Consider the following 24,717-nt stretch of genomic DNA (forward strand, 5'->3'; position numbering starts at 1 on the left):
AGAGCCTCCTCCTCCTCCTCCTCCGTGGAGCTGGCTCTTCTGTCTCCTCTCCTCCCGGCTAAACACACCGAGCTCCTTCAACCGCTGCTCACAGGAGTGGCTTTCCAGACCCCTCGCCCTCCTTGCGGCCTACCTCCAGACGCATCTCACTTGATCCCCATCTTGGTTTTAAAAGCACTGCCCAGAACCGGACCCAGCACAGAAGAGGATGGAGCGGAGCCATCTCATGGTCGGGACGCTTTGCTTCTGCTCAAGCCACCTAAGAGTGCCCTCGCCTTCTCAGCAGCAGCAGCAGCAGCAGCAGCAGCAGCAGCCTTAAACTCTGCAGTGCTGCTGCCAGTCAGTGCCGACAACCCTGAGCTGGATGGACCAAGGGTCAGACTCGGTCTAAAGCGGCTTGCATCACTGATGGATCCCGGAAACAGGCTGCCCAGAAGTGCCCCGGCTCCCTTACCTTGGCCAGCTGGCCCTGGGCTGTCTTCACCTCGCTGTGGGCCTTCAAGAGCTCCTGCCTGAGTTCCGTGCAAGTGAGTTCCAGCTGATCTTTCTCCGCCCGGGCCACCTTCAGCAGGTCCTGGACGCCAGAGCGGTCCGCGTCGCCCCCGGCCGCGTCAATGGCCGCCGCTTCCTGCTTGGCGCTGTCCAGCTGTGACCGGAGCGAGCCGCTCTCGATCTTCAGGCCCTCCACAGAGACCTTGCAGTCCTCCAGAGTCCTGGCCAGGGTGGCGTTGCTCTGCCGCTCCGCCTGCAGGAGGGCGCCCAGCCGCTCCGTCTCTTCGCGCAGGGCCTTGGCGGCTGCCTGCGTGTCCTGGTGCTCGCGTTCCAGGCTCCGCAGGCTGCTGGTCAGCTGCTGCTGGATGTTCAGCATCTTCTCCCGCTCGAACTGGGCCTTCTCCTGCAGCTCGGCGCACTTCTGCTCCAGCTCGTGGACCTTGGCATCCCGCCTGTCACTCTTGGGCCGCTCTTGCAGGAGCGCCACCAGCTTCTCGTTCTCCTGGCCCAGCTTCTCCGCCCGCTCCTGGTGCTGGCAGAAGGACGTCTCCAGCATGGCCTTCTCTTCCGCCAGCTTCTCGTTCTCGGCGGTCAGCTCCTGCACCACCTGCTGCTGGTCGGAGAGCTCCTGCAGCGTGGCCTGCAGCTCTTCCGCCGTGCTGTGGTGGTTCTCCTCCATCCTCTGGATCTTCTCCGTGAGGGACGCCACGGAGAGGTCGCTGACGTTGTTGGGCGAGCTCCCCGAGGTGGAGCACCTGGAGCTCTTGAAGGGGTGGCTGCTGCCAGCGGAGCCAGGCCTCGACGGCACGTCCAGGATGTGTTCAAAGTCGGAGGCGTCGGGCGACAGGGACGCCTTGGTGACGTCGCTGCTGGACGAGCCGGAGTTCCGCAAGGGCAGCCCGTTGAGGCGCTGGCGGGCGTCCCCCGCGTGGCTGTGTGCGGGATGTCCAGTCGGACTTCCAAAGCTCGACTCCGGCATGGTGGGGGTTGGCAGGCTGCTGTTCCCGCCGCTGCTGCTGACCGTATCCGACAGCGACGACTGCTCTGCGTGACTCAGTTTCTCTCGCAGCAGCCGATTCTCCTCCCCCAGGCTGAGGAGCTCTCTTTGGAAAGTCCGGTTTTTCTCCTGGAGCGCTCGGAGGAACGGCTCCACCTGGCCGGCGGGCATCGGCAGGGCATCGGCATTTTGGTCCAACAGGCCGGCGACATCCAGGCTGAGCGGTTCCTTGTCCTGGCGTTTCTTCAGCTCGCTCCGGAGCTTGGTGATCTCGGAATCTTTCGTCTTCGCTTCGGCCAGGAGCTCTCTGACCTGGGACTCCAGCACCGCCTTGTCGCCACCTTCGGCCTCATGCTTGGCTTTGGCGGAAGGCCGCAAGTGCTTGGTGGGCGTCGGGGTCCCCGAGGAAGTCGGGCTGGGCTGCGTCTTCCTGGGCCGCAGCACGGCTTTCTCTCGGGCCACGGCGGTCGGCAGTTCCCGAGGAGCTGGGATCCCGGTACGCTTGGATGACGGGATGGAGCCTAGAAGAGAAGAAAAGGGCGACTCAGACAAGGACGGACAACCGATGCCTCTGAGGGCCACAAGGCAAGAGTGGGGGCACTGCCAGGAAGCCAGTTCTCTTGGGTTCTGCCCCAGGGCTCTCCCTCCTCTCTAAGCGGTGAGGCTAGCTCACACGATCATTGATTGGGTAGGACAAGTGTCCTTTGCTAGTTCCGGAGCGACGCAGGCCCCGATTCCTCCTCGTGTGCAGGTAAAAAGCAAATGGAGGAGGCAGGAATGTGATGGTGTACGAGGCTCCTGCTGGGTGAGAGGCCTCCAGCCTCCTCGGCAGCTAAACCCTGCTGTTCCACCCTATTGCTGGTTGTGAGGACCAGCCTATAATGTGCTTCCCTTTCATCTGCACCTTCCTTTGGATGCTTTCCTACAAGAGACAAATACAACCGGCCCATCCCCTTCTGGAAGCCAGAAGGGTGTCCACTTTCCCCTTGGTTGAGCTCCTACTGGAGACCCGAGAGTGAGCTTTTTAGTCCAAGTTTTTCGTTCTAGAAGCACGGCAGAGCCAGGCTGGATGTTGCAGGGGACCCTCCAAGAGAAGGCCAGAAAGAGCTGGGGAGACCTGGTGATGGCCACTCTCCCCCCACCCTCCACAATTCATGCTCGTGTGAAGTACAGTACATAACGTTGGACAATAATGCCCTAGTTGGTGGCTAGGGGCCCCAGGAGTACCTAGATTTCCCAATGTCATCTCCAAAACAATTGTCTTGGGAGATCAAGAAGTGCACGTGTATACACACACACACCATTTTCCAGCATCACAGTTTAGCTGGCCGGCATCAAACAATGGGGCCTTTGATTATTTTAATCACGTTACGAGCAACACCACCACGAGGCGCTTCCTCCTGACTATCAGTTCTTTCCAAAGAATCCGCATCTGCTTTTCCGCTTGAAATGTGCAAGAGTGCCAGGAATTAAATCGGCTGAAGGTCTTTAAGGAGGGAGAGAGGCAGGTGGGGGGCAGGGGGAGTTCTCAGGAGAGAGCAGGTTGGCGCTCCAAGCCAGAAGAGGGGAGAGCTCGCCACACACAGAGGGGAGGCCTCTTCGGCTTGCAGACTTGATGCCTGCACGTGTGGAGGGGTCCACCACCCAAAGGTGCTCTGCAGCGAGTGGAGTCCAGAAAGGAGAACTCACCACAGCAGGGGGTGATGGGAGTTGTAGTCCAGCCCTTGCTGGAGAGCCTCCGGTTGGGCCTAGTTGCCTGACCGCTTCCCCCGCCTCCAGGGTGCCCTCTCAACCACTCGCCCACCTTAAGGAGCATCAACTGACCCCCGGAGCTATCAGCCGGCCATCGGCTGGAGGCCACACCGCAGCAACCTCCTGACAACACTGTCCTCTTGCTTCGGGCTGGGCCTGCAAGGCGAGCAGGAGCCTGGTGGGCCCCGCGTGGCACCGGGGGGGGGGGCTCCTGGAAACGCAGCAGCAGGGGCGGCTGAAACCTGCGCCAGCTGCTTTCCCGTCTCCCCAGCTGCAGCGGCGGCCAAAAGGCAGCCAGGGAGTGTGTGGGCCGCTGGCGTCCCGGCCAGAAAATGCCTGCTCTCTCTCTCCCGCCCCCCGCAACACTGCCGCCTTTGTCTCCAGCCTTCCCTCGTGCCTGGAGCATTGCACAGAGCCGCGCTGTCTCTCGCCTGGCGCACAGGGCCCCTCTCGCCCCGGCCGGGCCTTGGGGTGTGTGTGTGTGTGTGTGTGTGTGTGTGTGTGTGTGTGTGTTTCATGGCGGGGGGGGGTGTCCTCTCCTTCAGCTCCCTGACCTCCCCGCCCCACACGCCCGCATGCACACTGATTACGGCGTTCTCCGGTTGGGGGGAAAGGAGGTGCAGCCGGGGAGGACAGAGGCACTCCTACCCATGGACTTTGGGGCCAAAGCCCAGGGCCTTCACAGCCCCGGGGAGAGCCCCGGAGAGAATCCTCTTCGGGAGGCAGCAGTCCGAGCAGCCACGGGGGAAAGGACAAGGACATGTCCCGACAGCCACTGAGCGAGAACTCCCAGCAGGCAGCGGCCACAGCCCCATCTCCCCGCTTTTGTGTTTCCAAGCCAGAGTCTCCCCTGGTGGGAAAGTGAGCTTCCCAGGACTGCAGGAAGGCGAGAGAGCAGCTGGGACCAGGACTGGATTTGGGCGCCAGCTCAGTCAGCTGCAGCTCGGGGCAGGGGGAGGAAGCCTCCGGCTGGGGTGGAACTACAACTCCCATCACCCCCCACCACAGCTGGAGAGCCAGGGTTGCCTGTCCCTGGCTTAGGGCCTCACGTTATGAGGGACCTCTGAATTTTTTTTTATTTTTAAAAAGACTAAATCTTAAGTTTTGCATAATGATGCACGCAGAAGTGAAGGTTTGCATTCACTGAAGCAAGTCTTTGGCCAGTTGCAAGCTGTTTTTATTGCTGCTTTTAATGTTTAACTGTTTTAACCCTTGGTTTTTAACCACGGTTTCATTTCCGCACACTGCCATGGTGCCTGGCAGTACAGAAATGCAGCCAGCAAACTAGTTGAAAGGTGTTTCTAATGCAAAAAGGCACGCTGCAAGATAACGGTTTGTGAAATGATTCGTTTCTCGTTGAGTCTTTGCCAAGTGAGCACAAAATGCCATCGTTTCTCTTTTCACCCTCTTTTCTGGGAGAATACTATGCTTTCTTGGTAATGCCATGGGGCCTGCTAAGTTTGGAGGCGGCTTAGGGCAGGGGAGGCACCCTGCTGGCTCTCCTGAACGACATCTCCCATCATCCCCCGCTGCAATGACCTGGCCCCTCAAGGGCAGAGGTTCTTCTGTTGGGAGGTGACCACACAAGGGAAGAAGTGAGGAGGAGAGAGTGTCCTATCTGCCACTGGGGGGGAAACTCCACTGGAGGGAAGACAATCACCAGATAAGGATAGCCAATAATTGCCCAGCTTTGATCTAACAAGAACTTTACCTGAAGGCGCAACATCAAGGAAGGATCAGACAATGTGGAGCCAGATGGCTTTCAGAAGTAGCAGCACAGATGGAAGGTGTCGGGGAGTGGGATTTTCCACGTGGTTTTCACAACCCGGATTGTGGTGTGCGGTGGTTGGTGTACTGGACCAAGACCGGACTGAACCTGTTCAATCATGCAACTCGCGGGGTGACTCGGAGTTGCCGGTCACTTCTCTCTCAGCCTAACCTACCTCGCAGGGTTGTTGCGAGGATAAACAAAACCATAGACCCAACGCCAAGCTCCTGGGAGGAAGAGTGGGATACAACATGCAATTATTTCTAAAAAAACCCAAAACACAACTAGTAAAAGTAACCCTTCACGTTTTCGATCAGGGGTTCACAACCTAGGGTCCCTAGATGCTGGACTACAACTCCCATTGTCCACAGCCACAACGGCGACCCTGATCTGCCAGCCCCTCTGTGCAAGCGAGTCAGAAGGGCCTTGGCTTGGTAGACAGCTGCCTTGCTGTCATTCTGCCCAAGGCCCAGTCACAATTCCACAGCTGCTCTCGTGAACTCTCACAAGAGTTGCCACGCATGGGATGAACTGTAGTGCTGGAGAAGACTTTGGAAGAGACCATGGACAGTCCAGAAAACAAACCAATGGATCCTAGAATAGATCAATCCAGAATTGGTACTTGGGGTACAAATGGCCAGGTTCAGACTAGCCTACTGCAGACACATTGTGCGAAGAAGACCCAGCTCCCTGGAGAAGTCCATCATGCTGGGGGAAGTGGAAGGCAAGAGAAGAAGGAGAGGACGGCCAGCCGCAAGGTGGATGGACTCAATCACGACAGCCATGAAGGCACCATGGAGAGACCTTACAGGCCAAGCTGAAGACAGGTCATCCTGGAGAGAATCGAACTCTGGGGTCACTGAATTGGCAACGAGGCGCCTGGTTAACGTGGCGATGCCCTTGATTGAGCCGGGGGCGAGTAACTGGCCCTCTCGACGCGCAGCACTGCATCCCTCCCGTGGCTGGGGCTGGGGCCGATCTTGTGTTTCCTTTTAGACTGTGAGCCCTTCGGGGACGGGGCCATCTTCTTTTCTATTGCTCTGTGTAAATCGCCCTGGGCCATTTTTGGAAGGGCGGTCTAGAAATCGAACCAACCACAAGAAGAAGAAGAAGAAGAGTCGACACCAACTTGACAGCACGTAATCAATCAACCAACCACGCCCCAGAGAAAGCGAGAGAAGACGCTCGCACGAGGCCCTGGGGAACCTTGCCTCCCTTTCTCTCTCTTTGCAAAAGCCAGTTTCCAAAGACCCGAGTGAGACTAAGACATCAAGCCCAGGGCAGGGAGAAGAGCAAAGGGAGCCGCCTTCAACTTTCCGGAGGGCTGTGACACTGGAGGAGGAGAGGACTTGTGTTCTCCGTGGCCCCTATTGAGGGTTGGGCTGGACCAGAAGAACCACTGGGTGGGAACGGCCAGGGAACAGATGGAGGCCAGCCATGAGGACGCGAGGTTTCCAAACTGGAAGGGCTGTTGGGCAGGGGAACAGCCTGCCTCATGCAGGGGCGGGCTCTCCAAAGAGAGGCTGGATGCTGCCTGTCAGGGGTGGGGGAGCAGATTCTGGGCCAGGAGAGCTCCGAGGCCCCTCTCAACGCTGACATGCGACGCTTTTATTACCCCGCACTCCAAACTTGTGACCCCGGCTCAGTCACTGCGCGCTTCCAAAAAAGCAGCAGAACTGGCTCAGCCCGGGAAGATCAATCTCCAGCAGCCCCTCGGGCTCCGCTTCCCCACTGATGGGCTCAATAAAATGTCAGGAATGAGTGTTGATGAAAAGGCAGGGGGGAGCTTCTGCCGGCCTCTGCTCGGGGTCTAATGGGAGCCACAGGCTTGATGGACAAAGCAGGGCAGGCTGGGGAAAGAGGCGCTCACGGCTCACCTTCCTGGGGCAGGCAACCAGGCCTTTGAAGGTCGCCAGGAGACAGGGCAGAAACGCCCGGGTCACTGCAGCACACGTGATCTCCACGGAACCTCCAGCAGAGAGCCCACCACTGCATGAGGCAAGCTGTTCCACCGGCCACCGGCTCTTAAGAGTCAGGAAAGGCCTAAATCTGCGTCCTTATGAATTCAATCCAGGGGTTCCAGCCCTGCCCTCAGCCGCCAGAGAACAAAGAAGCCCGTTTAAAACTTTGGAGGGCTGCTGCCAGTCAGTGCAGACAGGACTGAGTGAGACAGACCAAGGGTCTGACTCAGTAAAAAACAGCTTTGTATTTATCTAGCTCTAATTAATATATATATATATATATTTATATTTATACCTCTAGGCGGGGCACACAATTTAAACACACAACAAATACAAAAGCGAGTAAAAACAAAACAACTGCATCAAATAAAAAGTTGAAACTGTTTCATGGGATGAGAGCAATTAAGCAGTAAATTCCTCCTAAAAGCCCAAGAAAACAGGTGTGCCTTGAGGGCATACCTCTGATCCTAAAAGCAATCAGAGAGGGATGCTTTTGTTTTGCATATTTCCTCATATGCATCAGAAGCACCCACAGCTCAGTGGGAGAGCATTTGCTTTGCATGCAGAAGGTCCCGGGTTCCATCCCTGGAAACATCTCCAGGTAGGGTCGGGAGAGACTCCTGCCTGCAACCCTGGAGAAGCCGCTGCCGGTCAGTGCTGACAAGCCTGAGCTAGACGGACCAAGGGCTTGACTCTGGGTGGGAGGCAGCTTCCTATGTCCCTAATAAGGATGTGGAAAGCAAAAGACACGGAGGATTTGGAGGATCTTCCTGGGGAGGGGAGGGAACCCCACACTGCAGTCGGAAAGACCCTGACTCACACCAGTGAGGAGCTGTTTTGCCCAGTCACATCCTGTGATAAAAGAGCTGCTAGTCACTCACAACACTGAGACGGGTTGCTCATCTTAGCAGGCAGGGCTGGAAAATCCCTTTCTGCCGGGACAAGATGAACTTCTAAGGACGGGTCGGTCCCCACCACCCACGCCCACCTTCACTCCCAAAGGGGTATCACAGAGCTGGAAACAAAACAGATGTTGCTCTGGTTACAGGCCTTTTTTTCAAAGATGACTGTGTGTGTGTGTGTGTGTCTGGAGGGGGGTGGGGGCAACCTACGGCTCTTCAGCTGCTAGACTACAACACCCATCATCCACAGCTACGGTGCAGTGGGCTGTCCTCTGCTGGAAGTGTGCAAGCCGTGGATGGATGGCCCATCCAAGGTGGCTCCCACCTCTACAATCCGATGAGCCAACAGGCCCATCCTCACGTTACATGCAACACTGCTACGATGAGTGTACTTTGTACACAGGCCCAGCCATTCCCATGTTCTGCTGAACGCAGGCACAGCAGGACACTCCTCTCTGTGCCCTTCAAATGCAAGCTGCCCCTCAAAACGAGCACAGGGGCAGGTGTGCAGACCTCTGCAAAGTTGCGCCGTCGGGTCGGTGTCGACTCGTGGCGCCCACAGAGCCCTGGGGCTGTCTTGGGTCGAATCCAGGAGGGGGTGACCACGGCCATCGCCGCCTCCTCCTCCCGCGCAGCCTGAGATGATGAGGCCTTTCAGCATCTTCCTGTATCGTTGCTGCCCAACAGGTTTCAAGCAGGGCTCTTTCCCAGCCCCACCTGGAGACGCTGCCAGGGAGCGAGCGAGCCGGGGCGGACACCGCCTGCAACACGCAACAGCTCTCCCTTCACACCTCGAGCGGCCTGCCTTCCTTCCGGGGCTGGCCTCTGTTGGGAAACAGGAGGCTGGGCGAGGAAGACCTTTGCCCTGGTCCAACTCGGCAGCTCTTAACGGAGACCTCAGATACAGCGGGGCGGGGCATTTTTGTGGCCCACAAACAAAATGTCAAAGTGGGCGGAGGGCAGGGGACGTCAGACGTGCCACGCTGCTCTCTTGCAGGGCTAGGGGGCCCGGGGAGCCCTGGGTTCAAGTCCCACCTCTGCCCTGAGCCCGCTCCACGGCCCGGGGCAAGCTACCCCGTCTCCCTGCCCTAGTCCGCATCCATGGGGAATAATTACCCCGCTACCTTGTGGAAACTCTCATATTTAGCAGCGGAAGAGCAACTGTGAGCCAGCGTGGTATAGTGGTTAGGGTGTTGGGACTAGGACCAGGGAGACCCGAGTTCAAATCCCCGTTCAGTCCTGAAACTCACTGGGTGTCTCTGGGCCAGTCCCTTCTCTCTCAGCCTAACCTCCCTCACAGGGTGGTTGTGAGGATAAGCATAGCCATGGATTCTGCTCTGGGCGCCCTCAGAGGAAATGCAAAAATAAAACAAACGGTCTCTACCCAACCCCAGCACAGAATCCGTCCAGCGGCTGTTCTTTGTGTCTACCCCGGTCTTTCTTTTCCAGATTGTGTGCCCTTTGGGGGAGAAAGAACTGAAATTCTTTTTTTTCACATCGTCTATTGCTTTTTGTGGTTGAAAAGTAAGACATAAATAGCGACCGTCATCAGAGCAACCGACCTTCCAGCATGGGAAAAATACGCAGATTGCTTTGTATTGCCCAAAGGGCAGCTCAAGGAGGCAAAGCATCTGCTGGGGTCCCAAGATCCAGCACAGCGCCTATTGTCCCTCAGCAGTGCCGCCACCTTCCCTTTGCACAAAGGACCCAAAGGGGTCAGAGAAGGGGAGAATTCTTGGACATGAGAGAGGAGGAGAGAATTCTTGGCTTGCCTGCCCAGGAGGCGCACTGAGGGTGCCTTGCCCACGGGCCCTCCAAATTCTGGATTCAACATTGTGTACCTTTGGGCTTGAAGAGCAGTGCAAGGGGGAAGAATAGTTCTGGTCTCCTAAAAAGCAGTCGCCTCTAGGGTGGGATGGCAAAGTTTGCAAGCTATGCCAGGGACAAGTCTCTCGAGGAAATCAGGGAATTTGATGCAATACAGTGGGGAACGCTTGTTACAAAAAGAGAATGATCCCTCGGGCCCTCCTAGCCACAGGAAAGACCCACAGACTGCCCCGTATTGCCTGCAAAAACCCACACTTCCGTGGGGCACTGCTGTTTTCCACCCAGCGCAAAACCCAACTGAATCTTCCCATACAGGAGCTGTGGTCAGCCGGGTTCTTGTGCATCTCCGAATCAGCGTGGAGAAGGTTCCCCGTAGAGGGTGCCCAATATCATCAGGCAAAACCCATCCCCATGCCGACGCTGACGCTTGCTGTGCTCCTGGGAGCCCGCTGGCCCCACAAAGAGCGAGGCGCATGCACACACCCCCTTCCCTTCCCCGAAACTGTTTAGCATGCATAACGGTGCACTTTCCAGGAGGACAACGTGGGGGGAGGAAACCGATTTGGCACAAAAGGAAAGTCAGCATTGCGATGCCTCCTGGCCTGGCAACAGTCCGGGGGCCCCCTCGGAAAGGCGGTGTGCCACCGATGGGGAGGGCGCCCGCCACATCCCGAGGGAGCCAAGAACAAAAGAAGTTGGGGGCTCCACTGACTGGGCCTGGCCCTCTGATGGCAGAGAGGGGATCCTCTCTGGCTTCCTGTGCATTAAACGGTTGCTGGGGAGACCCCGCCGGATCGCACCGCCTCTTACACGGGAGAAACAACACACTGCTCCTTGCAACACTGCCAGGTTCAGCCATGTGCCCGGCGGGGGGGGCTGGCTAACCTCCAAACTAGCAGGGCACTGTCTTGGGGCCCGGTCTTCTCTTGGGAACGGCACGCACCGCATTTCAGCACACACGGCGTTTGCACAGAACTGGCGCCTTCAGCTCCATTCATACCGCCGAAGCAGGGAGACACTTCCGTTTCGCAGGGAACGCCTCGGCCTCCCAAAGATCACCCCCCTCCCCCCGGCACTGGTCAGGGCAGCCTGCAGAAGGGCTGCTGGGAGGGCCCCCCCCCAACTGGCCGTCCCGCTGATGTCCGGGGGCTGAGCCCCTGGGTGCCTCTGGGCCAGGGGACTCCACGTCTCAGCGCAAGCCGCCGCCAGCGTGCGCCTGTGCCTTGGTGGGCATGGCAGCCGGCGTGGGGGTGCTGAGCACCTGCGAGGCAAGCCAGAGCCCGCCCGCCCGCCAGACACAGCTGCCCCCCGCCGAGGAGGCCGGCCGGCCGGCCGACCGACCGACCGACAGACAGACAGACAGACCTGGCTCCAGCTCCTCGGGTCTCCCCGGCTGGTTGCCCATCTCGGAGCGCCTCTCTACAGCCCTCTCGGCGGCGGCGGCGGCCTCTGCAGCATCCCGGGGGGCAGGCGGGAGAGGCTCCCTCCCTGCCTCACGGCTGCCGGCCCTGGAAAGGCAGCCTGTCCCTGCCGCTGGGCTGAGGCATTCCCCGCCTGGGCTGGCCCTCCGACTTCAGCAGCAGCGGCTGGAATCCAGAGCGGAGGAGGAGGAGGAGGAGGAGGAGGAGACTGACTCACCAGCCAGAGGAGGCCACTCAGAGGCGGCCAGAGCAAACTGCAGGAGAAGGGGAAGGAGGGGATGGCCTGGGCTGCTTTGCCTGCAGAAGGTCAGAGGAACCTAGGCCGCTGCCACAGACCCTTGGTCCATCCGGCTCCGGAAGGGCGACAGCCAGGCCTGCCCAGCCATTTCTGGACTACAACTCCCATCATCCCCAGGCACAGTGGCCAACAGCCAGGGATTACAGGAGTTGTAGGCCAACATCTGAAGGAGGGCCCAAGTGGAGCAGCCCTGGTCTGCACAGACTGGCAGCGGCTTCTCATAGGAACAGAGGAAGCTGCCGTCTACTGAGTCAGACCTGTGGTCCGTCGAGCTCAGGATTGTCTACACAGAGTGGCAGCGGCTGCTTCTCCCAGGTGGCAGGCAGGAGTCTCTCTCAGCCCTGTCTTGGAGATGCTGCTGCCAGGGAGGGGACTGGGAATCTTCAGATGCTCTTCCCAGAGTGGCAGCTCCATCCCCTAAGGGGGAGAATCTCTTCCAGTGCTGACACAGGTAGTCTCCCATTCAAATGCAACCAGGGAGGACCCTGCTTAGCTAAGGGGACCAGTCCTGCTTGCGACCACCAGACCCGCTCTCCTCCCAGGCGGCACCTACAGGTAGGGCTGCCAGAAACCCCAGAGAGTTGCTGCCAGTCAAAGCAGACAAGACTGAGCTGGGTGGACCAAGGGTCTGACTCTTGGGAGGAGGCAGTGCCCAGTGCTCCTGTTCGGATGTGAAATCCTGTTTGGATTTCACTCCGGTTGAAAGTGTCAACTCAGTGTGCAGCAGCTGGGAATAAGGCCAATTCCATGCGAGGGACCATTAGGAAGGGGATTGGAAATAAAACGGCTAACATTATTATGCCCTTCTACAAAACGATGGTGTGGACACACTTGGAGTACTGTGCACAATTCTGGCCACCACATCTAAAGAAGGACATTGTAGAACTGGAGAAGGTGGAGAAGAGGGCAACCCAGATGACCAGGGGCCTGGAGCTCCTCCCTTATGAGGCAAGGCTACAACACCTGGGCCTTTTTGGTTTAGAAAAAAGACGACTGCGGGGAGACACGAGAGAGGCCTATGAAATCAGGCATGGTGTGGAGAAAGTGGAGAGAGAAAAATTCTTCTCCCTCTCCCACAACACTAGAACCAGGGGTCATCCCATGAAACTGATTGCCGGGAAATCTAGGACCAACAAACGCATATAATCAGCTTGTGGAATTCTCTGCCACAGGATGTGGTGACAGCCAACCACCTGGATGGCTTAAAGAGGGGTTTGGATCACTTCATGGAGGAGAGGTCTGTCAACCGCTGCTAGTCGGAGGGCTAGAGGCCACCACCAGCCTCCAAGGCAGGATGCCTTTGAGTCCCAGTTGCAGGGGAGCAACAGCAGGAGAGAGGGCACGCCCTCACCTCCTGCCTGTGGGCTCCTCAGAGGCATCTGGCGGGCCACTGTGCGAAACAGGATGCTGGACTAGATGGGCCACCTTGGGCCTGGGCTGGGTTTTTTATGTTCCTAGAACTGGTGACTTTTGGACTGGGCCATTGTTCAGTGGGCTTGGCACGCAGCCGGTCCCAGGTTCATTCCCACCCTGGCAGCATCTCCAGGCAGGCCTGGGCAAGAAGTTGCTGCCAGGCAGTGCAGACAATACTAAGCTAGAGGGACTAAAGACCTGGCTCAGTAGAAGGTCGCTTCAGGTGCTCGTATGGGGGATGCGGCCGACAGTCCCCAGCAGCACAGCAGAACTCCTAGCCTCTCCAGGTAAAGCTGAGCGAGACCCCTGCCTGAAACCCTGGAGAGCTGGCTTGCTGCCAGTCAGTGTGGACAACGCTGAGCTAGGTAGACCAAGGGTCTGACTCAGTAGGAGGCAATTTCCTGCGTTCCTAATCAAAGCAGAGAGTGGATCTGGCGGATATTCCAGAGTTCGACTCCTAGCATCTCCAGTAAGGCTGAAAAAGACCCCTGCCTGATACTCTGTCGAGCAGCTATGGTTTGATTCAGTAGGCAGCAGCTACCGAGGTTCAACTGATACATTTCCAGCCTGAACACAGTACCCTCTCTAACAGGGATTCCCAGACGTTGCTGACTACACTCCCAGCACCCCCAGATTCAATGGCCTTTGGCTGGGGATGATGGGAGTTGTAGTCAATAACATCCGGGAACTCCTGCTAGAGGGAATACTGAACCTCAGGTTACTCAAGGTAAGAAAAACTAAAGTGGCTGGCCATCACAGTCCATGTAGGAATCACATCTCCAAATAACAAAGAAATATCACCAACAAAAACCAAAACATCCAGCAAAAGCCAACACACTAAAACCATAACACCAAACAAAAGTTTCAGATGCAGGGACAGCCAGAAATATCAGTGTTTCCAGAACAAAGCTGACCTCTCGCAAAGAGTCCACCCCAGTGATAGGGTTATCTCAGATTACTTCCCTTTAGTCTGGTCCTTTGGCTGTTCCTTGATCAGTTTTAATTCCTGATACTGAGTTAATCCTATGGCTTGTGTTAGCTGCCTTGAGGCGGTTGCCAAAAGGCAGAATATAAATCCCTCAAAACCAATCAATCCATTAACTCAACACGGCAGTCCTAAAAGGGAGGGGGGGTTCCGGAATATATGGGGTGTGGAGGCATTTCAGCTCTTATTAATAGTCCAGACAGATGCTCTTGTGTTGGCATGGTGAACTAATTAGAAGAAATGCAGCCGATAAAATTAAGCAGACATGGGGGAAAGGGGTGAACTGGCATCTTTTACTGCTAGTGACGTCACAGGTGCTGCCCAATAGGGCCTTCCATGTGACCACAAGCTCTATGCAGCACTTGGCAGTCACAATGGATGCACAAGTTGCGGGGGGTGGGGGTGGGCAGGGAGACCAACAGTTTCCTATTGTCAAAATAAGGGGGCTGAGTGATGGGGAAAATCAATCACCCTAGACAAGAAACGTTCCTGGCGGGAACAGAATTAGACTACCAACTTACAAGCTCGCCTATTCTCAAATGCTCAGACAAGGGTTTTGTTGTTGTTGTTGTTTTAAATCTAATTAAAAGTAGACAATGATTAAAACCAAGGGACTGTTCCAAGGAAACCTCACTGGCTGTCAAATGCCTGCGTGAAGATAATAAGATAATTTTACAGTCTTGGGGCTGTCAAGAGGAAAGAGCCGGGAAGCAGCCCAGTATCTCTCTATGCACACCTTGGACGGGAGGAACTACCATAATCAGCCCAGACCAACCCTCTGGGCAGGAACCCCTCCATCCATGGTGTGCACAGAGATATCCTGGGCTCTTAGGGACCACATCCTTTCAAATTAATTGTTGCTCTTGTATATCCCTTTGGGTAATTGCACAGAAAGACTATTGACAGACTTAAAAACCAAATCTAAACAAAACCTGGAACTCAATGGCACATTTGTATATAGTGGTTCATCAGGTCAACTCTATCAGGCAATAACTACCTTTGGGAACACCAGATGCTTGGTGCGACTATATTCTGAGCAGCAAGGGACCCAACTCTGGCAGAGGAACCCGTCCCTCCCCCCCCCCCCCGCCACTTCTAGCCTCAGCAGTAAAATAAGCGAGCTGGCTTCCTGCCATATGTTCAGTTCTGCAGAATGGACATTTCAAGGCACAAGACCCCTTTTTAATGCACCGTTAACAAAACAAAACAGATATTAAAGTAGCAAACGTTTTGATGTTACCCATCAGCTTCAATGCTATATAGCGTTGGCTAAAACATACTCTTAAAAACACAGGAATCTAGGCAACTGCTATATGCTGAGTCAGACCCTTGGTCCATCTAGCTCAGGACTGTCTGCCCAGACTGGCAGCGGCTTCTCCAAGGTGGCAGCAGGCAGGAGTCTCTCTCAGCCCTATCCTAGAGATGCCGCCAGGGAGGGAACTTGGAATCTTCTGCACACAAGCTTACAAATGCTCTTCCACTGAGCTATAGCCCGAACCCCAAAGGGGAATCTCTCACATTGCTCACATGTGGTCCCCTAGTCAAATGCAACCAGGGCAGACCCTGCTTAGCAAAGGGGACAATCCATGCTCGCTACCACAAGACCAACCAATAACTCAACACCATGACTCAGCAAAGTAAAGTGTGCTGTCAAGTCAATGTCGACTCCAGGCGCCCACAGAGCCCTGTGGTTGTCTTGGGTAGAATCCAGGAGGGGTTGGCCATTACCTCCTCCCGCACAGTCTGAGATGATGCCTTTCAGCACCTTCCTATATCGCTGCTGCCCGATAGCAGTGTTTCCCATAGTCTGGGGAACATACCAGTGGGGGTTCAAACCAGCAACCTTCTACTTGTAGTCAAGCATTTCCCCGCTGCGCCACTTAAGGCGAACTGACTCGGCAAAGCTGACAGTAATTAGCCAATCACAATGTCAATCAGTCTTATTACACAACCCCCAAGATCTCAATCAGCAAAGGGAGAGAGTAAAAATTCACACTCCAGCTCAGTAGCGAATGAATTTCATTGCTTCCCTCATTTCTTCTTTGACATTTAGAATTGGGTGCCACTGTTCTAACACAGCTTCCCCTGGTGTTGTTCTTTAACACGCATTGCTCGCAATTTTGTTCTCTCTTCATGCTACGGGTCTGCCAGATGTTCCTTGCATCTTTTTACCAAGGGTCTACCCCGTTTCCCCTGATTTAAAAATGCATGCATCCCATGCAGACCATGGAAGAAATGAGGGAAGCCATGAAATGCATCGGCTACTGAGTGGGAGTGTGAATTTCTACTCTTTCCCTCCCATTATGACTTCCTACCTATTATGCGAGGGTGGGGATTTTTACTCTCTCCCTTTGCTTATGAGATATTGGGGGGTTATGTAATAGGGCTGATTGACTCTGTAACAAGATTGGCTAATTACGGCCAGCTTTGCCGAGTCAAGAGGTTGAATCGCACCACTGCACAGCACTGCAGCTGATGTAGAACATCGAAACGTTTGCTCTTTGGACATCGGTTTTATTTTATTGTTTCTGTGCATTTTTTTTAAAAGGGCTTGGGGAAAGCTCGCCTTCTTCAGGAGAATGCATATTTCATCGCTATGACCGTCTTATTCATTTCATGGTAGAGGAGACTGAGGAAAGCGGGCTACTAACCAAATTTGCAGAGATGGGTCCCCAACTCTGCCCAGGGTGCTGCCTTGCAAAGAGAGGGCGAAGCCAGCCATGGGCAGAGAGGGGACTCAAAGAGAACTCCCAGCCAGCAAGAAGAAGTCACCAGGCACAGGCCGTAGCCACCACCTCTGCCCCCTTCGCCGATCTCAACGTGTGCAGCACGCCAAGGCCATTGGACATGCCCACTTCCCTGCCACTCTGGGGCACCCACACGAACTCCAATCCGGCACAGATCCCAGCGGGCAAATGCATGAGTTGCCCAGGGAAGATCGGAACACACAAGCAACAGCGGAGACCACTCACACGCACACACACCTTGAAAATGTATGCAGAGTTTATGCACAGGAGAAGAAGTATTGCACAGGAAATCTTTCCTGAAAATGTCTCCAGTTTAAGTGCTTCCAGAAAGCCCAGGTCTCGGGGTGAACACCCCCCTCCCCACCCACCTTCCTTGTTAATCTCCTCCCACCTCTGGAAACCCCACATGGGACCTACAATTCGGTTCCCAACATGCTGGCCTCATTAGGGTCCGGAATCTGCCCCACTCTGCATGGGGGGGGCAGCAATCTGACTGAGCTGAAAGGTGCGGCAACCCCCCCACCCCACCCTGGGAAGAGCCCCACCACCACCTCCTTTGATGTGACAGTTTGCAAGAAACAGACCCCATCCAGCCCGGAGGCCTCTTGGGGATTGGGGAGCTCCTGCCCCCCCCCCGCCCCCGAGGCCAGCCTTCAAAGGGGATCATTGTCTTGGCTTCAGGTCTCACTGGAGCCGATTAAGATTTTATGGGGGAAGCAACTTGCTAATTAAATTGGGCAAGAAGGCTTTCCTCCAGGTTCATCGTGTGTGTGTGTGTGTGTGTGTGTGTACACATATATGAGAGAGAGAGAGAATGAGAATTGTTGCAAGAGCGCTAGCCAAGGCACACCGTTATCTCAGGAAAAAAGAACACCCATCGGAGAAAGCAGCAGCAAGGTCACAGATTCCCTCCGGTAAGCCCTGAGAGTGACCTTGAGCGAAGCCACACACAACTCATTCTTTGTTGAGCTGAAACTACGCACCACTCCGCTAGCTGGGATCTTTGCCTCGGCAGGGCCACAACTCAGTGGAAGAGCCTCTGCTTTGCATGCAAAAGGTCCCAGGTTCAGTCCTTGGCAGCATCTCCAGGGAGGGCTCCGAGGCCCAAAACCTTGCAGGGTTGGCGTGATGCTGCCAATCCTGAGCTGCCAATCCTGAGCTAGATGGACCAAGGGTTTGACTCGGTTGAAGGAAGCATCCTGCAATCCCTGGCAGCATCTCCAGGTAGAGCGGGGACAGACTCCTGCCTGAAACCCCAGAGAGCCGCTGCCAGTCAGAGCAGACAATCCTGAGTCAGATGGACCAAGCTTTAAGGCAGCTTCCTATGTTCCTAACACCAACATCACCTCTGTACACACCCCCAGCAGGAACTTTGCACAATTTTTGCAGCGCCACCTGCTGGGCAGCTCTTGCCTTCCAAGAAGACCCTCACCCTTTTCCATTGCTAGTTTTGTGGGTTCTTCTCCGAATGCAAGAGCTGGCCAACAGGAGGCGCTGAAAGAATCGTGCAAGGGGCAAGATCACGCTCAGAAGGAGCACATAAGCCTGCAGGGGTGTCCATACTGGGAGCAAGATTGCGTGTGGAAATGTGTGTGTGTGATTGCCACCTGGAAGCTGTTCCCAAGGGCCCGGCTTCCCACTGACCTCATGCAAGCTCTGTTGGCAACAGAGAGGGTGCAGGGCTGCCTGTCTGTTCTAAGCACTGCGCTCTGGCAGCCCTGAAAGGGCGCCACGATTCAATCCACCCCCTGTAAAACAGCAAGGGAGTTTTTGTTTATCTTCCCAGGCTGCTTTGCTGGGACGCTTGTTGACTCATGGGTGAAGCCTGGGCCTTCGGAGCCGGACAACTAGCTGGAGGAGCAAACATTGACTCAGCAGATGTGGCAGTGGATGGGCAGGTGAGGTGTGTCCGGATTCCAGGTGCCAGCAGCAAAACCAGCAGCTTGCCTAAGGGACAGCTGGGAGAAGGGGCAGGCCTAGCAGAAAGCCTGTGGGGTCCCAGGGCACAGTCTAAAGGCACATGAGGCAGCCAGACCGCTAAAGTTAAAGCAGGTCTTGGTGTGGTTGATGCATGTACGGGAGACCCATTTGTGCCACCTTTGGGGATGGGGCCGTAGAGCATCTGCCTGAAAACGTGGAGAGCTGCTGCCAGTCAGGGTAGACCATCCTGAGCACAACAGACCTCTGGTCTGATTCAACAGGCAGCCACTTCCCAGGAGATGGGACTGTAGATGGTAGAGCATCTGCTTTGCATGCAGAAGATCTCGGGTTCAATCCCTGGCAGCATCTCCGGGCAGGGCTGGGCGAAATGAATGTTTTAAATTGTGAGTGTTTTAAGTTGTTGTTTTAATGGTTGTTTCAGTTTGCCTTCATTGTATTAACTTTTCTGAACCGCCTAGAGCAGGGTTTCTCAACGTGTGGGTCCCCAGATGTTATTGGACTTCAGCTCCCATAATTCCCAACCAAAGGCCACTGGGGCTGGGGATTATGGGAGTTGAAGTCCAGTAACATCTGGGGACCCACACGTTGAGAAACCCTGGCCTAGAGCCTTCGGAATCAGGCGGTATATAAAATCATACATACATACATACATACAGTCAAGGTCCAGGTGTCTTCATGTTCTACCAAAGGGATGCAAATATCCCATGTGGGGATGGGGGGGGGGAGCGACAGAGGAACATAGGCAGCTGCCATATACTGAGTCAGACCATTGGTCTAGCTAGCTCAGTATTGTCTTCCCAGACTGGAAGCAGCTTCTCTGAGGTTGCAGGCAGGAGTCTCTCTCAGCCCGATCTTGGAGATGCTGCCAGGGAGGGGACTTGGAGCCTAGATGCTCTTCCCAGAGCGGCCCCATCCCCTAAGAGGGGAATCTCTTCCAGTGCTCACACATGCAGTCTCCCATTCAGTGTTCTAAGGTGTGCACATGTGCATGCACTCAAAAGTTTTTTGATGTCCACTCAGTGAATTTTAGACCCCGCTCAGGTTGAATCAGGAAGGCCCCACTCTGAATGCAGGTGCACACACAAAGTGCCTTGATACTGCTGCCCAGAACAAAACTCATTCCGCACACAGATGAAAAAAATTAAGAGAGAACACTGCTCCCATTCATACGCAACCAGGGCAGACCCTGCTTAGCTAAGGAGACAAGTCCTGCTTGCTACCACCAGACTTCACCAGGAATATCAAATCCCATCATCGCAGCTAAAGGATGTTGTGGCAGGGGGTGATGGGGACTGTAGTCCAACAATCTCCAGAGGTCCCTGTATGAGAACCGCCGATGTATGTTTTGGCTGACTGTTGGCACCACCTAGTGGCCACACTGGGTAAAAGAACCAAAGTGGGGCGAGGAGTGGGGGGATATTGGCGTTCAAACCCCATTCAAGATGGGCAGCAGAAAACGAGAATGTTTCCTATTCCCCTTTCCCCATGAAATAGGGACTTCCAGGGAGACGCCTCCTACACCACTCCATGGGTCAGGTTCCTTATGAGGAAGAATCTCATAAGAAGACTAACCAATTCTTATTTTTGTAATATCTGTTCATTTACAAATATCCCACTTGAGCAGCCAAAGGCTGCCTTGGTGCCTCTTCAACGTTTCTCTTCAGAAAGAGCCTCAGGAGGGGTTTTCCCTTCACCCGTCAGCCTCCTCTGGACTTGCTGCTTGGTCGCTCGCACCCCCCCCCCCACCCCCGGGGCTCTTTCCTTTCCCCTTCTGCCATGGTCCACAGCCAAATCCTCTCTCTGAAATTCCTAATCGTTGCAGAAGAAAAAAGGGTATGGGCACAGAACTGTGCCCCTATGCTCCATGACCGATTCAAGTCAGAGAATTGGCATGGGTGCAAATCCCCTCTCCCTGCTCCAGTTCCCTCCCCACCCTGGCCTGCTTTTTGAGGACAAAAAAGGCACCGAGGGCTCTGAAGACTCAACTTCCACCATCATGCTGAGTTCGCCCCTCGGACTCACAAATCTTACCCCCAGAATCACACACACAGTCAATGCGTCGTAGACTGCCCTCCCAAACCACAGAGCAGGAGAGGCTCTCCGGCTGTCGTCCGACTACAACTCCCATCATCCAGTGCAGCTCTGGGTGATGGGAGTTGTAGTCAGACGACAGCTGGAGAGCCTCAGGCTGGCCACTGTTGCCCTAGAGCAAGGGAGCGCACGCAGAAGGAAGCAGGGTGCCTGGTCCCCAAATCAGAGCAACCTTCCCAAATGTTCCTGGCCTGCTCCTCGTCCTAAAATGTCACACTGGTATTGTTTCCACCGCCCACTTGTGTTCGCTCCCAGAACCCAACCAGGACGATGTGTACTTTATGTCACACACAAAAGAGAGAGCTCTATAAATGATTCAAATGGAACAAATGTTCACGTATTCCCCCCCCGTGCCTGAACTGTCTTCCTTCTGCTACTCACAGGGGCGGGGGGGAAGTCCCCCTAGTCACGGGGCGAGGAGTTCTGTGGGGCACTGAACGCCAAGTCAGCGGCCATTGCAGAATGTTATCTATCGGCTTCCGAGGTCGGCCGAGGGTCCTCCGGCGGTGGCCTTTCCAGCCTTTTATGAGCCCACAACAAAAGCCAGCAGTTTCCTGAAGCCGGGCCCTTGGCGCCAGCCAGAGGTGGAAAACCCACATAAAAAGCCTCTCTCCCCCCGAGTGTGCCCAGAACCCAAAACAGACGCTCCAAAGAGGCCTCCTTGGCAAGGCACACGCGGTTGACCCCGGAGGAGAGTCCGGGTTCCGCTTCCCTGGCGGCAGCCCCCCCACGGCCCTACCTGAGCTGGGCCTCAGCCGGTTCTCGGCAAGCTCCGAGATGGCCCCCGTGGTGACCGTCTTCTTCAGCCGGGACCCCGCTGTGGCAGCCAGGAGGCCCGTTTTGGTCAGCATGTCTTCGCTGCTGGCTCTCTTCAACTGCAGGAGAGAAAGAGGCTCCATTCAGACATTCGTCACACTACACCAAACCCTGGTTTGCACTCGCCATCCTTTAGAGCAGGAGCCGGGAGATTTCAGGGCGCTGGGACTGCGAGTGGGGGGCAAATCCCAGAGAGCCATGGTACCTCGAAATTGACCATGGCGTCTAAACTAAGAGATTCAGAGGCAGAGTTTCTTTAAACAACATCTTCATGTGTCCCAGGCAGCAATGTCCCTGTACAACTAAAGAGGAGAGCTGGTCTTGTGGTGGCAAGCATGACTTGTCCCCCCTAGCTAAGCAGGTTGCATTTGAAAGGGAGACGAGAAGTGTGTGAGCACTGCAGGATATTCCCCTCAGGGGATCATGGGGCCGCTCTGGGAAGAGCATCTAGGTTCCAAGTTCCCTGCCTGGCAGCATCTCCAAGAAAGGGCTGAGAGAGATTCCTGCCTGCAACCTCGGAGAAGCCGCTGCCAGTCTGTGAAGACGATACTCAGCTAGGTGGACCAATGGTCTGACTCAGTAGACAGCAGCTTCCTATGTATTCATAAAAGGTAAAGTGTGCCGTTGAATCAGTGTCGACTCCTGGTGACCACAGAGCCCCGTGGTTGTCTTTGGTAGGATACAGGAGGGGTTGACCATTGCCATCTCCCGCACAGTATGTGATGATCCCTTTCAGCATCTTCCTATAACGCTGCGGCCCAATATAGATGTTTCCCATACCAGCCGGCATTCGAACTAGCAACTTCTGGCTTGCGAGTCAAGTCATTTCCCGCTGTAATAAACTTTATTTGCAAGGCGCCTATAACAAATTGTTCTCTGGGTGGCTCAGAACACGCCCCCCCCCATTAAAACATCCAATTAAAACGCATGACACAAAATAGACAAATTACAGTAGAAAATACAAAATACAGTACAACACATTTTAAAACTTCTTTTAGAATCAATTTTAAACTGAGTCAGTGTTGACAAAGTCTGTTCCTTGTAAAGGGGATAAAGAAAAGCCAGTTTGCCTTTCCCCACTGTGCAATAATTTCGTCAAATACTAGACTATCCATCCAATAATTTTGTCGCAGGTTCCTCATCTGGCTCCTAAATTTGGGGGCCGGCTGTAGGTCCAAAGAACATGTGTCAAGGCCTGGTCTAAACCCTTCTCCAAGTGCAGCACCTACAACCAGACACGTGCTGGCATCCGGACTAACTTGTGCGACAAATGGAATGGTGCAAGTGCAAGAAGATTGTAGAGCCGCGTGAAGCCACTAGGATTTTCACACTTGCACGCTTGCACTATGGCGCACAAGTTCCCAGCCACACACACCAAGGGTGCCACAGATGATGCACTTCGTAGCGAGCGTGTGCATATCTGCGCCACCCTGGTCGGAAATGCAGGCTCCAGGCTTCGCACAACAGCCTTTCGGCCGTGCCACACATTTGCACAAGGGCTTCATTAGTCTGAATGTCCGCCACAGTACACAGGAAGCTGCCATATACTTGGTCCATCTAGCTCAGACAGTGCTCACATACTGTCTTCCAATCAAATGCAAACCAGGGCTGACCTTGCTTAGCAAAGGGGACCAGTCATGCTTGCTACCACCAGACCAGCTCTCCTCTCCAGTATTCCTGTCAAGGTCTGACTAGTGAGGAGCGGTTACTTCTCGTGACTTGGAAACAATGGCTTCTCGTTCTAGTTCCATCATAAAATCAGGACGTGATTCATGTCTGAGTCTATAGTCTGAGGACTATAACTCACCACCAGCCTCAGACGCAAGATATCTCTAAATCCCAGTTGCAGGGGAGCAAGAGTAAGAGAGAGGGCATGCCCCCTACCATAGGTTTTGCCTGTGGGCTTCTCTGGGGCACCTGGTGGGCCACTGTGGGAAACAGGATGCTGGACTAGATGGGCCTCCTTGGGCCTGATCCCGCAGGGCTGTTCTCATGTTTTTTCCTATCTGCTGTGTCTCGAAAGAGCCACCCAGAATCTTTGACCAGGAAACTCTCCAACTCTAGGAAGATTTGATTCACAAAGCAACACCAATGCAAGCTTGAGTCTTGAACCGGTTTTTAAGAATGAGGGCGTGGCCTCATTTGCCCCGCCCAGGACTGGCAGCAGGCTCTCGAAGGTTCCAGGCAGGAGTCTCTCCCAGCCCGACCTGGCTGGAGAGGCTGCCAGAGATTGAACCTGAGCAGCAGGGGTGCTCCTACTGAGCGACAGCCCCGTCCCCTAAGGGGAATATCTTACAGCAGCCACCCATCCAAGCACAGACCCTGCTTAGCAAAGGGGATACTCTGTGCACACTCCCCCAAGACTGGCTCTCCCCTGCGGAACAGCCTGCCTCATGGAGCGGTGAGCCCTCCTTCCCGGGAGCGTTCCAAACAGAGGCTGGACTGCCATCTGCCAAGGACGGCGCACCAAGCAGGGGGCTCGTCTGGAGGACCTCTGAGGGCCCCGGAGCATTCTCGGCTCCGGAGTTTTGGCACCCCGGCGGAGAACTGCCCCGTCCCACTGCGCTGACCGCACCTTGCTGAGCCGAGAGTCAAAGGCGAGCGAGGTGGAGGACTTGGAGGCCTTCATGCCCACGGAGGCGGCTGGCACCAGCTTCCCCCGCTCCGCCCCATGGCTCCCCGGCTTCGAGGCCACGCTCCATGGCCTGGCGGCGCTCTTCATTGCCCTTCCAGAGGGGGAGGCTGCCTGCAAGGGACGAAGGAAGAGAAGGCATGAGAGGGCAGCGGGGAGGGGCCGCGCGTGGTTCCAAAGGCTTCTGCTCCCCCCCTCCCCAAGCCCTGAAGCAGGCAGCGGGTCTGGCATCCCTTTGGAAGGAGCAGCTGGAAGAGCTAAGCCCAAACCTCTCAGATCCTTCTCCCGCAGAGCCAAGAGGCGCCCACGAAAGCAGCTCTCAGTCGGCCGTGGCTTTTCACACATTTTTCCTGCCACCCACGGCTGCCGCCAATGAAGGGCTGAACGGCAGGGGAGCCGGTTCTGAGCGTTTTGAGGAGTGCCGAGAGCCTAGAGCCCCCAACATGCATCTCCACTAGGTCCGGGAAAGACCTCCTGGCGGCTGCCAGCCAGAGTGGACAATAGTGAGCTGGACGCACCAAAGGTCAGACTCAGTAGGAGGCAGCGTCTTATGTTCGGCCACATAAAGAGAACATGAAAATCAGGTCTGAGGTGAGGCTACGCTGGGCATTGCTCCAAGGCAGTTAACTCAGGCTACTTTGCAACAGCTTCTAAAGATGTTGCTGCAGTTTCCA

General features: G+C 55.3%; 1 protein-coding gene across 10 annotated transcripts in view; it reads right to left on the minus strand.

Annotated features, from left to right (window-relative positions):
- LOC128336120 (cytospin-B-like) overlaps positions 1-24,717 on the minus strand; it is a 77,338-nt gene that overhangs the window by 41,179 nt on the left and 11,442 nt on the right. For 8 of the 10 annotated variants that reach the window (XR_008311837.1, XR_008311836.1, XM_053275296.1 and 5 more), the window contains 3 exons: positions 23,987-24,157; positions 21,335-21,470; positions 455-2,010 (listed from right to left, as the gene is read on the minus strand). Coding sequence is in view for 8 of the 10 variants with exons in the window: in XM_053275296.1 (XP_053131271.1) it covers positions 455-2,010; positions 21,335-21,470; positions 23,987-24,157 (1,863 nt within the window). In the remaining 2 variants the exon portion in view is untranslated. Of the gene's footprint in view, positions 1-454; positions 2,011-11,064; positions 11,283-21,334; positions 21,471-23,986; positions 24,158-24,717 lie in introns of those variants that run through there. The other 2 variants (XM_053275299.1, XM_053275300.1) reach the window with 2 other exon arrangements.

This window comes from Hemicordylus capensis, chromosome 12, assembly GCF_027244095.1.
Source record: "Hemicordylus capensis ecotype Gifberg chromosome 12, rHemCap1.1.pri, whole genome shotgun sequence".
Taxonomy (NCBI): Eukaryota; Metazoa; Chordata; class Lepidosauria; order Squamata; family Cordylidae; genus Hemicordylus; species Hemicordylus capensis.